Below are 16,206 nucleotides of genomic sequence, written 5' to 3'. Positions count from 1 at the left end.
GAAATGCACATCTAATAGAGAAAATACGGTATTGCTAAATCAGATTAAATCTTATAATTTGTTTGTTGGAAAGGAAAAATGGGGTCGCTGATTTCTGAAACTGAAACTGATTATTGTATTTCATCATAGCTGCATAAAATATATGCAATGATGACCTTTGTATAGTGACAGTGGAGGCAGAAAATATTGCAGGTAGAAAATTTACATAATCAAGTGCTATATTTCTTGTTTTTTTGAAATTTCTTAATTTTGAGGGGCAATCTCGAGGACAGAATATTTTCCTGACTCCTAAAATTAGCGAATATTTTTGTTGCAAAATGATTTACATTCTTACAATGTATACTGCAATATTCATAATAACGGTACTAAGGTTAGACATTTTGTATGGTCAATTTATATGTGTTTACCATGAAGTAGTTGCAAAAGACTTTTTTCACAAGAAATAGAAAATATTGACAAAAGGCTATGAAGCGGCCATATTATTTTTCATAATCCTTTTGTTTTCACTTCAATAATTGGCTGAATGTTGAAACACAAATGTATTTGATTCAATTTCAGCACATGGTAATCAAGTTTATAGCCCTAAAAAAATTGAAATAAACTGAAAAATGTTGTTCAATCTTGTACATAGTATAAGAAATTGTAGAAATAAATATATATTTATTATTTATATGTGCCAATTATTCAAAATAATTCACAGTCTAATGTGAAATCAATTAAACACCTTGTTTGACAAGTGTATATCATGTAGACAATTCAAAATAATCTTGACTAAAACAGCATAAGAGAAAACAGATTGGCTCTATATACATGTACATTGTATAAGGGGAAATTGACAACATACACTGATGTTTACAGAGTAAATATTATTATTTATGAAGGAGCATTCCATTGTGTAAATAGGCAGCGAAGGTAATTGGCAAATATAACAGTCCACTTTATGGGAAGGGGGTATAGATAAAAGAAGTGATATTTTTTTAATGATACATTTTCCTACTCCCTGTCTTCAAATATTTGGCAAAGACACTTTACCACATCATTTTAAAAGACACAGCTGAATTAAGCCCCTTGTAAGACATCTGCGGAAAGCCCTAAAGCACAATTGCATGTACATTAATTGAGTAAACTGTAATTGTATGGTTTCTAGAATTTTACATGGTTTGAAGATCTAACTATAATTACATGCATTCTGCACATTCAGGAAGCTTAAAACATCAACTAGAATTAACATACATCGCATGTACCGGTAATTCAAAGAACTCACTTGATTATTATTCTGATACTACTTCTGTAATTTTAAATACTGTTTATAATTAAAATATATTTAAAATATATCTAAATGCCAGGCAAAATATCAGTCAAATTGTTTTCCAATATGCATGCAGGTTCTCACTTTTGAAATTTTTATATTATCATAAAAATAAGACTTTTTATTGAAATGTTATTTCCAGAAATTCTGTCAAAAACCAGATGCTGTGATATGCACATTCTCAACTACCATAAAGGTAGCACAATGACTGCTCATCTGTTGATGTTAAAATCTGTTTTTGACTATGATGATCGACCAAACTCAACTTCAAGACTGGATTTCAGTTAAACACATCATTTCATATTTTCAAATATTTGAGATAAAGATCAAAATACAAACATGAATTCTTAGTCCGGTCAAGATGGCTTCACTTAAGCACAGAAATTAATTTGAATTACCGGTAAGCAAAAACACAAGAAATTAATTAAAAGCGAAAATATAATATTATGCCAATGGGCAAAACAAAATCATTTGCAACAGGTCGATACAATAGTTGTCTCAGACTGTGAGTCACACGTTTACGTAAATATAAATGCCCTGTTGTATATATCGCTTTGAGACTCATATCGAACAAAGATATGAAGCAACAACCGCTGCACTTAAAAGGTACTGAAGATTGTACCTCAAAGAGGGCAAATGCGATATTACTAATTAAATTCTAACCTTCGATTTATGAACAAATTACAACACTTAGATGTTACAGTCACCATAGCAACAATACACAGCAGGACATTGACAACGCAATACTTTGGAAAGCAAATTGAGATGAATTTCTGTTGCCCTATTATTTGTAGTTGATGAGTTAGTTGTGGAGACTTAGTGAGCACTTATTCATGCAGATACAAGAAATCTATTATCTGCAGGCAAGCTCACATCACTGGTCCATTAAACCTCAAGTACAAGAAGTGCAAAGAGCAGGAAACATCAGGAAAATGACAGTTGAAGCCTCTTTGTGCAATCGAGATTAACAAGATCACAACCAGATGATGATATTTTATAAAACTACTGCAATCTCATTCTATAATTTTTTACTAATTTAGGAGAACTTGTAGCTGATTCTGCTAAAATAATTAATTTCAGTTAAATTAGGTTTATGTTAATAACTTAGCCCTAAAATGGCTCTCAAGAAAGGGTAAAATCTATGTACAAACATAAGCACAGAGCAAATACAGTATATGATTAAAATTGCAAAGCTTAATGCCAGATGTTTTGCACATTGCATTTTTAAATCCCTTTTCAAATGCAAGATTGTTTCTTATATTGAAAGCAATGTTTGAAATTGAGGTGAAGGCAATTACCGAGAAAATTCACAGTAATTTCTGTTAGAAATGCTGGCATTGTAATTGGGTGCTCTCAGATGTTAAAGCCTTGTCAAGGTAGATGTTAAATATGCATGCATATTTCGACATTGTGACAGGGCAGGTCAAAAAATCCAGAAAATATTGCTTTTTATACAAATATGACAGTTATTAGTTCTCATTTATTATTCAACTTACATGTACATTTTTTTTCTCTGGATGTGTGACCTGTGTTACCAGGATGTGTGACCTGTGTTACCAGGAAGTATGACCTGTGTTACCATCATTTAACTAAATTCAACCCAGTCTGGTTGTTTGAAGATAGAACACTATGTTATCCAACTTTACTGAAGATATCAGAGCTGGGTTCAAGAAAGCAACATATGCAGCACCCTTTGACTCACCTCAAAAACGAAGAGAATCCCATCAAGTTCTTCTCGTTGTGCTTTGTGTACTTTTTGCTTCAGTGTGCTTTCAACGGAGATGAAATTGTCATAAAATATTTGAAATATGTGCGAGTAATATTGCTCAAAGAATGACTTAGCCTCGGATGCATCATAGTGATCTGAAACAGAAAAATAAATAATTCAGTAACTTTGCAGAATAATTCCTGATCTTTTTATGAAATAAATCTTTAAAAAATTCATTATTATATTATAAATTATAATATAATAATTAAGTTAATTTTAGTCATGTAAAAAAAAACATAATAGTGCTTGAGATACAATTGCAAAAATCAGGATTCAAATTTTTTAAATTATGCAAATTAACATGTATAAATTTTACACAAAAAAATAATCATGTTTTCAAACTTCTCTGCAGAACTGACTATACGATATCCACAAAAATGTCAAAGAGTACGTATTTCAAACATACATCTAAAAATTGGGTAATTGTTATGCAAATTGGGTAATTAATCAGCCCTTATGAATTTTCATAGGTACTAGTAGTTCTTATATAATATACCCAGATTTACTAGAACTCTGATATTTATTATGTAATTAATATAAATGTAATTGGATTTGGACTGCAGGAAATCACATGCACCATATTTCACTAAAAAGCAGTGTAAACACTTGTAAAATACTGTAAACAATCTGTCATTAAAAGTGATTCACAGTGAATTTCAGGTGGGTCCTAGGGAGTCACAATGACATTTACTTGAAGTCCTAGGTAGCCACAAACATCATCAACAGTCAGTGACTTTTACTTTGGTACATGTACTAGGACTAATCCCTAATATCTATGTACCAAATTTCAACATTCTTCAAATATACGAGAAAAAATCTAACAAATGCCTATCTATTACGCTAATAATATACTTATTATGCATGAATTTCAACAAAAACTAGTCAGGTCTTTGGACAAGTAGATTTACTAAGATTCATGATTTTATGAGTAGTAAATCTTGAGATATTTGTGGAATAGCTGATAATTGAATAATTATTTATTATTTAAATTAGACAATTAACATGCATGACTTTTGACCAAAAACTAATCTGGTTTGTGAATTGTTCCAGAGCAACTACGTGAAATTTGTGTTCCAAGAGGTATCAATAGAAAATCTGCTTATAATTATGCAAATTTAGGTAATTAATATGCAATGACTTAAACCAAACAAGCCATGCATGGCACAATCCCCGTTAGTTATCAAATTTAAGATATATAGTTTGACATTTGTATCTGATCGTCAAACAAGTACATGTCCATATTGAGCGATATTGCTCTGGAACAGCATTCAAAATCAGCCATTTTGAATACATGTATATATATAACATGATGTATAACGAATATATAAAATTTAAATATAATCAGTCAAAGCATTTAAGAGATATGGCTCTAGAAGCCCAATCATTAAAACAAAATGGCCGCCAGTCAGCCATTTTGAATCCAATCTGAAAAATAAAATGACGTGCCTCAGGAACCCGTAATGTGTAATGTTTGTACCAAGTTTGAACGAAATCCACCCATAAATGCTTGATATTTGATGATTTTTAGCACAAAAATGACTACCATTCAACCATTTTGAATAGGATAGTCAAACCAATATATCTGTTTATCTATGACATGATGTATAATGAATATTTAAAATTTTTAAATATTATCAGTCAAAACAAGTCGGAGATATGGGTCTAGAAGCCCATTCATTAAAACAAAATGGCCGCCAGACAGCCATTTTGAATCCGATCTGAAAAATAAATGATGTGCATCAGGAACCTGTAATGTCTAACAGTTTGAACGAAATCCATCCATAAATGCCAGAAATGCTTGATATTTGATTGTTTAGCACAAAAATGGCCACCATTTGGCCATTTTTAATAGGATCGTCAAACCAATATATCTGTCTATTTATGACATGATGTATAATAAATATTTAAAATTTGAACATAATCAGTGAAAGCAAGTCATAGATATGGCCAGAGAACCACATTCATTAATACAAAATGGCCGCCAGTCGGCCATTTTGAATCTTATCTGAAAAACAAAATTATTTGCATCAAGGTCCCATAATGTCTAATGTATATACCAAGTTTGAACAAAATCCATCTGTAAACAGCCGAGAAATGCTTGATTTTTAGGATTTTTTAGCACAAAAATGGCCTCAAAAATGAATCAGATCATAAAACAAAATGATGTGCAGGCATTTCTAAGATACAGGTCCGGACGCACGCACAGACGCATACACGCACACACGCACAGACACACGGAGGTCAAAACATAAGTCCTCGTTTTCGGACTGCGTCCGAACGGGGACTAAAAAACAATAGTCAATACTCAATGCCTTACTAGTAAGCTGTCCATGGTTCAGCGAGCAACATTAAAAAAATACATTAATGATAATACTGTATTAAATATTTTCATAAAATTAAATGCTTTATTATTAGAACAACAAACATTAAATAAGCTGCTCTGATAACAAATAGAATTTGAAATATCACCATTTTATGTTTTGGAAAACATGAAGTCTATGCTTGTGATTGAGATTAGAAATATAATAATCATTACCCAGAGGACTCATCACATGAATGTGAAGCACAGAGTGATTTTCCAATCGAGTCAAGAAACAAACAACACTGCATGTATACGATATCCAATTCAGCTGTAGATTCTTAAAACATTGAAGGAAACAGCTATTTCAAAAGGTTGAATATATAAGTGAGTGAACTTTCATATTCATGTGAAAACATACGCTTTAAGGCACGTATCGTGAAAACTAGACTATAACGGAAGACACTGCAGTATTGACATTCTTATTATGTTACGAAATGTCAAAGAATATAAACATACGTTTAATTACTGTGAAGTATAAATGAAAAGATCTACTGTGTGCAGGAAACGCGAGACGAAATGACACAATGGGAACACAAATAATCTGCGATCTGTCTGGGTATTTTTCATTCAAAGAACAGATTGTACAGATTTCACATTTTGTATGTTTTACACACACACAGAATGAACACACACACACACATGTATGTACAGTATTATACTACATGTACATATATGCTTGGGGTTTGTTTCTTTCATAATTATCACTGGGAGTAAAAAAAAAAAAGGTACAGCATAGAGTATGCAAATTCCATGAAAAGTAAATGCATCATTTATAAACCTTTTGATAGATTTACATAAGCATTACACCAAAGCAGACTCATCCTAATAATCACAATACAGTACAGCTAAACCATGTAGAAACTCAATTCAAGGAAGATATTGGATTGCATATTAATAACGACTGGCGTGACTGACATAAATAATTACAACAATAACAAGACAACATTAATAATGGGACCAATATTCTACGAGTATTTAAATCACTTTTGTCGCACCTCAGTCATGTCCAACATCATCATGCTGATTGGTATGAATGAGGTCATGTGGGAGACATGAAAACTGTGGTTGGCTTAAGGTGAGGTTGACTTCTTATTTCAGCACATGCTTCGTTAACATTTTAAAATTAATTCTTCACCTGACAGTTCAAATTTGTCTGCTCTAGAACCTTCCGGGGAATTAACGTTTGATTTGAGTTTCTACTTTGCATGTCTTAAAGAGGGTAATGGAAATGAACGACTACAGTAAATTCTCTGTCAATTCACCATAGTAAACACAATTGTTTTTTCAAGTGTGCAAATTGAAAGAATACATTTTGACATTCGCTATGATTTGATCTGGCATTGATAGGTTTTGCGAGTTGTTCACTTATATGGCACAGTGGCTGGTGATGCACAGAGCTTTGCTGACAAGTTTGCAAATCTACCAAAAAATAACAACAAAACATTCATAATTTAGATGCAATCAGATCCACACAAAAATTATGACAGGGATCAAGCAGTTATCAAAGATGTGAACTCACGCATCACTATATATGGGTGCAATGAACATGGCACTTCATGTTTGATTTGATGCTTCACTGTATCCATATTACTGAGGAAATGTTACCAACTAACGATATATGCATTGTTTAGAAGCATTAAATTTCCTTACACATACCTGTGCATGTAGCATTGTCTATGTTACAAAAAACTGAAATTTTTGTTTTAATTGTCGCAGATTTGTTGTTCTGCGATCTTTGGCCATGGAGAAGTACGATATGATAGTTAACATGCTTTCTGTGTTAATATGCCTAAAAAGTTAGACTGTTACATAAATTAATACAATTTTAAATCTTTTTTGAAACATCCAGAATGAAAAGAATACATTTAATAATTTGTGTTTGAAAATTAACTGGGTATGCGAATTCATAGAGAAACAAATCAAAAAGAGTTATATCAATTCAAGACAGGAAAAAACATGCATGGAAATACACTTAAACAATAACAAGATGACCATGACCTGGCAGCTGTCAAGGTGTTGAATACGGAGCTTTACTTGGTTCAATGAAACAGATACTTATTTCACTGTTGGGTCAATATTACAGTTTACACGACTCACAGAAAAAAAAATATATTGATCCCAGTAGTAACTTGTTCAATACTATCTCTTCAGGTCATCAAAACTAAATATCGACCTCAATTTCAGAAATACAGATATACAAATGTATAGGGATATAGCTACATGACTAGTGTATTCTCAAGCACTAGGCGAGGAGGGATACAACTTCATGAGGATTTTCACACAGGTGAGGAATTTTGAGGAATTCTATTAAAATTTATCATAAGTACAGAGAGTCATTCTCATGCATGGATAGATTTCTGGCCGAAATTGTTTGATCAAGTATACAGCAGGACTATTTGATGTATACTTTTGCTGCAAATGCTATATTATGCCCCCCCCCCCCACTGGACAAGCATCTAACGTAGTGTATTCAGTGCCGAACATTGCTATTACAAATCAGCCAATAGTAACTACCAGTAGGATATCCATATGTACCGAGTGCATTAATGTATTTGCATGTAACACAGTTCTGTCCATTTCATAAAATTTGTTTTGCAATGAAATTAAGGTCTTGTACCTTTATGTAGGCAATGCAATGACAAAGCTTAAACCAAACATCATTTAACATTTTTGTCAACTTATGCATACATCATCGTACACTGTAAAACAGATAATAGAAAATTCCTTGCAGAAACTGATATGATGATGTAACAAGCAGCCTGTCAGCTGAGATAGCTCCGCTGTTAGCAATGCACATTTCAATTAAAGAACTGAAGATATCATTAGAAAATGAACAATATGTAGACTTGCTGTTTTTAACAAGAATTCAAAAATATCACTTTTACCAAAAATGACAAAAATTATCATTAAAATTAGATAATTGAAGATATCACAACGAAATGAACACATCTGAGAGAGGTCCATATGTAGTACCTATATATGTAAAATCAAAGCAATTGGACTTGTGGTTTTCAACAAGAAGTCGAAAGTATCACTTTTTACCAAAAATTACAAAAATATTCATCAAAATTAGAGAATTGAAGATATCATCATGAAATAAACAAATCTGAGAGAGGACCCCATGTAGTACCTATATATGTAATGTCAAAGCAATTGGACTTGCGGTTTTCAACAAGAAGTCAAAAATATCACTTTTTACCAAAAATGACAAAAATATTCACCAAAATTAGAGAATTAAAGATATCATTACAAAATGAACAAATCTGAGAGAGGTCCACAAGTAGTATCTATATATGTAATATCAAAGCAATTGGACTTGCAGTTTTCAACAAGAAGTCGAAAATATCACTTTTTACCAAAAATGACAAAAATATTCACCAAAATTAGAGAACTAAATATATCATTACAAAATGAACAAATCTGAGAGAGGTCCACATGTAGTACCTATATATGTAATAACAAAGCAATTGGACATGCGGTTTTTAACAAGAAGTCAAAAATATCACTTTTTACCAAAAATATTCACCAAAATTAGAGAATTGAAGATATCATCATGAAATGAACAAATCTAAAAGAGGTTTACCCAAGGTACATATACACCAAGTATCAAAGCATTCAGGCTTATAATTTTCAAGAAAAAGTCGAAAAAGTAAAACATTGACACGGACGACGGTCAATCACTCATATGATAAGCTTCGCTCGACAAAGTCGACAGCGGAGCTAAAAATATCCCCAATATTACTTCCCCACATTTTATGTTTCAAAACTTTCTCTACTTTTGTAGGTGTACTCTTAGTCATATACATCTATGGATCACATAGAAATATGGATTCACATACCGTTCACACACCGCATTTGTTGAAATAGAATGGCAAAATATGAGTTATTTGGATCATAGAAACAAACACCGATGTTATTCAAGTATTAGCGCATTCAAAGCAAATATAGTATGTATAGTGTGAGCTCACAATGAAAAGAGAAAAGATCTATGCATGCGACAATTGAATTTTTATGGTATACAATTAGTAATACAACAGCATAATTATTCATGCTACTGTACTGTACCTACATGTAGAGAAATAATTTAAGGTATGTGATTGCAAAACATCATGTACCCTCTCAATTCTACACTTTGATGATGCATACAAAAATAGATACAAGGTTTTCCTTCCACTCATACCCAACAAAATACAAAATGGAAACATATTTTTTTGTTTTCTGGGACTCTTATAATATAATTGGGCTTATTTATACTGGTCAGCAAAACTGAAGTCCCTTATGCCCAAGGGCAAGTACATTTTTGAGAAAATGTATTCTACCATTCCATCATAGTTGTCATCTCTCATAATCTAGTATGCCTAGCTGATTGGAAGAGAGTCAATCATGTGGAATGGAATAACTTACAATATACCACCCAGTTTATGCACATTACACTAACATTCCACCCTATTGGCATCTGCATGTAGGACAAACCATACAAGTTCACGGTAGCAAATTTTGACATTGAAATACTGTACTCTGAGAGTCCAAGTACAGACATGTGTCGCAAACTTGATTACTATATGACAACCAGAAAATAATTGCCAACAAAGATGCAGATAACCACCATAGTATTTCCCTTCCTGTGGCACAAGCAGCTGATTAGATAGTGTCCGTGTAAATTGCTTGGAACATCACAACAACACAAATGAAGCGCACACTTTTAATTGTGTACACAAATACAACTAGGTCAGCAGTGGGGTCAGCAGATGACTGAATAACATCAATAACATAGAATAAACACATTGAAAATAGGATAAATATTTCCTTATACAGATCTATTGTCCCTGGACTGTTGTGCCTGGCTGCAGTGCTTGCCATGGACATTCGAATCACTGATTTAGTAAGTAAACTCTCAAAGTTGAGATAACAGAACAATTATTAACTGTAAGCTTCGGTTATCAAAATATTTGTCTCTCTGATGTGACAATAACTTTCAAATCTTCCTATACCTTCAAGGGTAGATAATAATTATATATTGCAGACCTTGTGAAATCTAAATGAGATAATTTTTCTGAGGTAACTTGGGTAAAATTGTTTTAGTGCATTCAGGTGCTACCAAAATTGTAATCCCATCTCGAACGGAGCAATTAAGTTCATATGATAAGCACAACATATGTAAGAGAGACACATGTTAGGTATTCAACTCTGACACAAATGAACACACATATGACAGGTATGTATAATGTCTGCAAGTAATCCACAATATATATACATTTATACTACATGTATTGAAACAACAAAATAATTTTTTTATAAATTTTACAATTCAAACTGAAGCAAGAGATATTATTTTTAAATCATTACCGGGAGTATACACTGAACTCGTCAAGCGGTTGGTTGGATTTAACTACCGCAACAATTTATAAATATTTACATTTCTATAAAGATCATGAGAATTAGTGAAAATATTTCAGAGGAATAGTAACACACAATGATGGTCTTAAATGCCTCCATGTATTCAAGCTCTGTCAATTAAGTATACATCTTTTAAAGACATTAGATTTAAATTAGCAGAACAGCATGGGAACCCGGTGGTGTAATTATAGATGTAAACCAATTGACAAGTAACTCGACAAGCAGCTTTTTTGTCAATTGTGTCAGACAGCAACAAAGATGTTACAGTGAAATTCCATATTCAATATAAATTAAATTGAATTTTGAGTTGAATTAATTATACTCCACACTAACACTTTTATAATAGACTGACATAACTAAACCTGAACGGTCACAGCCATCAAACCAGTACGTGTGCAATGTTTAAAAAAAAAAAATCTGATGACATTTATACACTTTAAAAATACTACATCCACAAGAAATAGATACAATTAATCTCATCATGTACCACCACGTCTGCAAAGACATAATATACAAATACTAATGGCATTGGTATTTCAAGCCTTGAGGCAACATTGTAATAAATATCACAATGGTCGACAATAATTAATATTGATGTTTGAAAGAACATCAATAACCGTTCACCTTTCTGCAATATAAAATAAATCCTATTTTGTATCTTAGTATGATTTAATAACATAAACATGCAGTTAATTTGGACAGCTAGCGATCATGCTCGCCCACATGTGCGCGTATAATACGAGTACTTGTCATAGACTTGAAGGTGAAATTAAATATTCAAATCTAAGGATGGATCATATGAATTAAAATTGAATAAATGATGTTGAATTGAATGAATCTAAAACACACACTCACCGAGAACCACACGAAGGTGTTTCAGCCTGGTCAAAGCATCCTTTTTAGGATCCAATACTTTCTGAGATGATTTCTTGACGTCGCCATGTTGCTTCTTGCTGAACATTTCAGATTTCTGCTGTTGAGAACAAAATTAAGCAGTGGTTTATTGACCAGTCAGTGCAGACATCATTCATAAACAAGCCGCCATTTCTACCTTTCCTATTTCAACATGGCCGACATGATAATTCTGAGCATGCGCCACGCGTGGACTTTACAGACTTTGTTGTTATTATTATTTACGACTCATATTCGATGGGAACTCCAGCGAAAGTAATACTTTAAACTGATTGGCATGTTCATCCGAAACAATTTACATTTAAGGAAAAAATATACAACTTCAGTTATTTTGAAGCTGTCAATAAATTAATATTATTTCAACAGTGAAAGTAAAAGTGTACACGGTACAAATCTCGCCATTCGCGAGATTAGATCATGTGATGGACAGTCACCTGACTTTTGACCTCGTCATTACTTCCACTCTTCCTGTGTTTGCGAACTGACCGACGAATCCCTTCAGCATCCCGTAGCCCACGTTGTAAAATGGTGCCGAAACCAATGCTCTTCGCGCTTTTTTGCGTTGCTGTTCTCCCCTCCATATCTCTTCAAAAGACGGTCACCTACAAAGATTGCGGTAAGCTCAAACCTGTCGTGCGAAAAACAGACGTCGCCCAGGATACGATGCATGGCAAATCGACTCGAAAACTGCCATTGCTATTTTCAGTATGCGCTAAAACGGACTTATGATGGTTAGTTTGTAATTGAGCTAACTATGACGTGGTTTACTTATCTACGTCAAATCCAGATAACCGCACCAGTAAACTAATAGCCTCCCGGTTTCTATATTTATTCTTTGTTTGGTACCTGTGGGAGATCTCGTGACTTGGGGATGTCATTGTCACGAGGTGGCGCACTTGTCAATGTGGCTATAGTGTATTTTGCCAAGTACATTTGTACTAGTATTCCAATAAGTATACTTGTATCATCAGCAAGCCTTTCATTTTTAGTGGTGGGGGCACTCAGTACTTGATGCCTTGGGTGTACTCTCTAGCCAATCATTAATCAATAAAAACAAATATTAATGTTTAAAAATATGGTACAGCATTCTGCCTTCTCTGTGCTATAGTACCAACAATTTATAAAAGGATATGCAATGTGCATTTACATGTAGGTCTCAATATGATCAGGAAATTGCAAAACAAGACTGCATTATGAGAAATGTGTAAGTCTGTTGAAAAAGTGCTTAGTGTTAGTCTTGACTGATTTTTGTTGGTTCTTGTTCATTCACATGTATGCATGTATTACATGCTTTTTTGAATAAGGCAATGACCTTGCTCATCTCTGTTTGCGTAACCGGAACCTTTCCAAGTGTCCACTGCGGTCGGTCGTGTCATCGGAAAATGTGGTCAATTGACACTCACATGGGACACATGAGATCTTCATTGCATATCACCATACATTGATATTAAAGTTGCATACCCTTATCTTATAAATCCTTGCTGTAGTTCTTAATCAAAAAAGGGGCGTATTTGTTTGTCTTGTCAGCACATAGTAATATATTATTTACAGTCGGAATTTTTTACTGCCTGGATCACTGCCTTTCAAATAAAAATTGTGGTTTATTTTGCATTACAAATGTATTCTAATATTATTTATGTAGGTACAGTTTTCAGAGTTGGGTTTAAGTTACTACCAATTTCATTGGAACTTCTCCATTGTTTTTTGTTTTGCATTTTTCGCTTGCTGTATTTCAAACTAATTTGTATTTTTAAAACTGTCTAGGCATTCAACAAATTGTCATTATTCAGTAAAATGGTAAATAACCTGTATGATTGAGTCATTAAAAAGCATTTGCTTTGTCACTGATGTGACCAGTAAGGGTGACCCCCCCCCCTCCCTATTGACTGACTTGAACCAACTGCTAATGTACGTCCTATTGGTAGTAGCAAATGCATCAACGTGCACAGCTACTACTCTATATAGCAAAGTCGAACTGACCTGATCAGTCTTCAAATTGGTTGCTAGTCATCAAAAATTGAGTCTGAAACAATTAGTTTATATGAAATCAACATTGTTCAACTTCTCATGAAATTTCATCAAAAATATTTTAAAAAAATGCATTCTATTCTGTAATGTGTAATTTTGTTTACTACTGGTAATGATTGCTTTTCGCACTCAGACTTTCAGACAGACATGTTAAGTAGTGCTAATTTGATTCAGATAATGCCTTCTATTGCCAATATTCATCAAATTCATGTCATGAAGAAAAGGTTTTTAATTGACTAACTGAATTGATGGATTCTGTATGAAATTTGTGTCAAGTCCAATTTTATTTCATTATTATTTTATTTAATTTAATAAAATCTTTTACCAATATTTTTAACTTTTTCAGACATTATTCAAAAAATATTTACAAAAATATATAGTCACAACATTGTCTAAGGCAGTAAAATCTATGGCCTGAAATGTCCTTAGCCAAAGTGTCCACATGAAATGTTTACATTCGAAATGTCCACAGCCAAATTATCGAGAGCCGAAATGTCCACAGTTAAAATGTTTACATTGAAATGTTCACAGCCGAATTATCCACACAATTATATACATCCAAATTAAAATATCCACAGCCAAAATGTTAATCTTTCACAAGATCAGTGTCATTCTGATTAATGTCTTTCTTTCCCATGTTGACCGATTTTATCCTATGTTAACACTTTTAGAGAATTTAACATTACATAATTTTCATTCATTGATTTATTCCACTAGGATCTGTAATGGGTTCTATTCAAAGTGTTGAAGTTTCACCATGTTCATCTGAACCGTGTGTATTCAAGAAGTCTTCTAATGTAACAATTACGATCCACTTTACAGCAAGTAAGTTCATATACATTTGTAATCAACTCTACCATCTAGTGTATTTTCTGTGTACCTCCATTTCACCAATAGATTTTTCAAGGTTTTTAATCAAATGCATACATATAGTGCAACTGTTTGAAATGCTTATTTCAAAAGGATGTTCCAGATTGCAAGATTTGAATGTGACCTATTATGTAAATTGGTCAGATCTATGAGCAGCTTTCACACACAAAAAATGACAAAATCAAAAATTAAAAAAAGTACCAGTAAAGAAATTAAAAAAAAATAACTAAAACCCCCAAACAGATCAGAATGTAATACATGTACCTAAAAACTGCAAGTTTGAAAGTGGTGTCCAAGTCATTCCCTTGCTTTGTATACATTGTATATAATATATTGTAGATATCACCATAGGCAATAGACTGTATGATACAAGATACTAGTACCGTTTAACTCGCACCTCTTTGTGAAAACCATCTCAATGTACTTTCAGATGCCATGATAATGCTCTCTCAATCCTAGCATTTCCCCATGAACTATAAAGCCAAGATGAAAAGTATGCAACCAAGAAGATGTCATTCATCTGTGAGGGTGTATGTCATGCTTTGTATCAGAACCAACAAAAACACTTAAAGTCCTGTGAATATACCCAATCTGTACTGTAATGTAATGGATCAGAGATTTGCAATTTTGCAATTATCTATTTTTATATATTTTTTTTTATAGAAGAAGCAGTTACTAAGGCAACTTCATCTGTGCATGGTATCATTGGGGGTGTGCCAATTCCATTCCCACTTCCCCAACCAGATGCATGCAAAGACAGTGGCCTTAAGTGTCCACTTGTATCTGGTCAAGCCTATGATTTTCAGCAGCAACTTGAGGTGAAATCATCTTATCCATCGGTAAGTGTATTCTGGATTTTTCTGAAGCTGCTGCACAGTTGGGTGTAAAAGGTTTCCTAAGTTTATTCATTATTGGGAAATGAGAAGACAACCTCAGATAGGCCTACTCAAACATCTAGACTAATTGTAAACACTTATTGATATTTGTTGTAATTTCTGTCATTGTATTCATTCATTCATTCAATCAAGCCTATTAAAATGTTTCTCATAATTGTTTCAGTTGAAGTTGGTGGTTGAATGGGAAATCAAAGACCAGGCCAACAAAGACATTGTCTGCATTGAAGTGCCTGCACAAATTTCCAGTTAGTTTCATCAGAAACCCCAAAGACAGTGAGGGGAAAGTAACTAGTTACTATTCTAGAATTAATAAGACTACCCCCCCCCCCCCAAATGTTGTTGTTCTGATAACAAAATCTTGACTCCAAACTTGTTTCACTAAAAGTTATTCAACCATGCAGGATTAGAGCAAAAGTGTTAAATTTCAGAGGATTGTTAGCAACTGCCAATGAATGTACAAGAATTATTCAAAATGACGTTGAACCACAACATGCTTTATCAGAACTAAACAATTTTTGAGGGGATGTAATTTTAATAGAATTATTGTACACAGTTTTTCAACATTTATCTATTGAGGGACTGTGCTGCAGTAGTGTGTAGTAGTTTCAATGTTCACATTTAATATTGCTATGTTAGATACTACTCGCAAACCACTGCCGTCACA

The 16,206-nt window shown here is 33.1% G+C and overlaps 2 protein-coding genes across 2 annotated transcripts in view; one reads left to right on the top strand and one right to left on the bottom strand.

The window, feature by feature from the left end:
* LOC100376845 (ral GTPase-activating protein subunit alpha-1-like) overlaps nucleotides 1-11,896 on the bottom strand; it is a 119,031-nt gene extending 107,135 nt beyond the window's left edge. The window contains exons 1-2 of the mRNA XM_085493122.1: nucleotides 11,692-11,896; nucleotides 3,012-3,172 (exon numbers count right to left, since the gene is read on the bottom strand). Coding sequence (XP_085349248.1) covers nucleotides 3,012-3,172; nucleotides 11,692-11,797 — 267 coding nt within the window. The 5' untranslated portion in view covers nucleotides 11,798-11,896. The remainder of the gene's footprint in view (nucleotides 1-3,011; nucleotides 3,173-11,691) is intronic.
* A 297-nt stretch (nucleotides 11,897-12,193) lies between these two features.
* Nucleotides 12,194-15,956, top strand: LOC100378598 (NPC intracellular cholesterol transporter 2-like). The gene is made up of 4 exons (XM_002741303.4): nucleotides 12,194-12,364; nucleotides 14,494-14,601; nucleotides 15,310-15,485; nucleotides 15,706-15,956. Exons 1-4 carry the CDS (start codon nucleotides 12,274-12,276, stop codon nucleotides 15,790-15,792), a joined length of 462 nt encoding a protein of 153 aa, XP_002741349.1. The 5' UTR covers nucleotides 12,194-12,273; the 3' UTR covers nucleotides 15,793-15,956.
* The last annotated feature ends 250 nt before the right edge of the window (nucleotides 15,957-16,206 follow it).

The sequence above is a fragment of the Saccoglossus kowalevskii genome, chromosome 2 (assembly GCF_978046115.1).
Source record: "Saccoglossus kowalevskii chromosome 2, keSacKowa6.1, whole genome shotgun sequence".
Taxonomy (NCBI): domain Eukaryota; kingdom Metazoa; phylum Hemichordata; class Enteropneusta; family Harrimaniidae; genus Saccoglossus; species Saccoglossus kowalevskii.
This window is presented reverse-complemented; position numbering and strand designations above follow the sequence as displayed.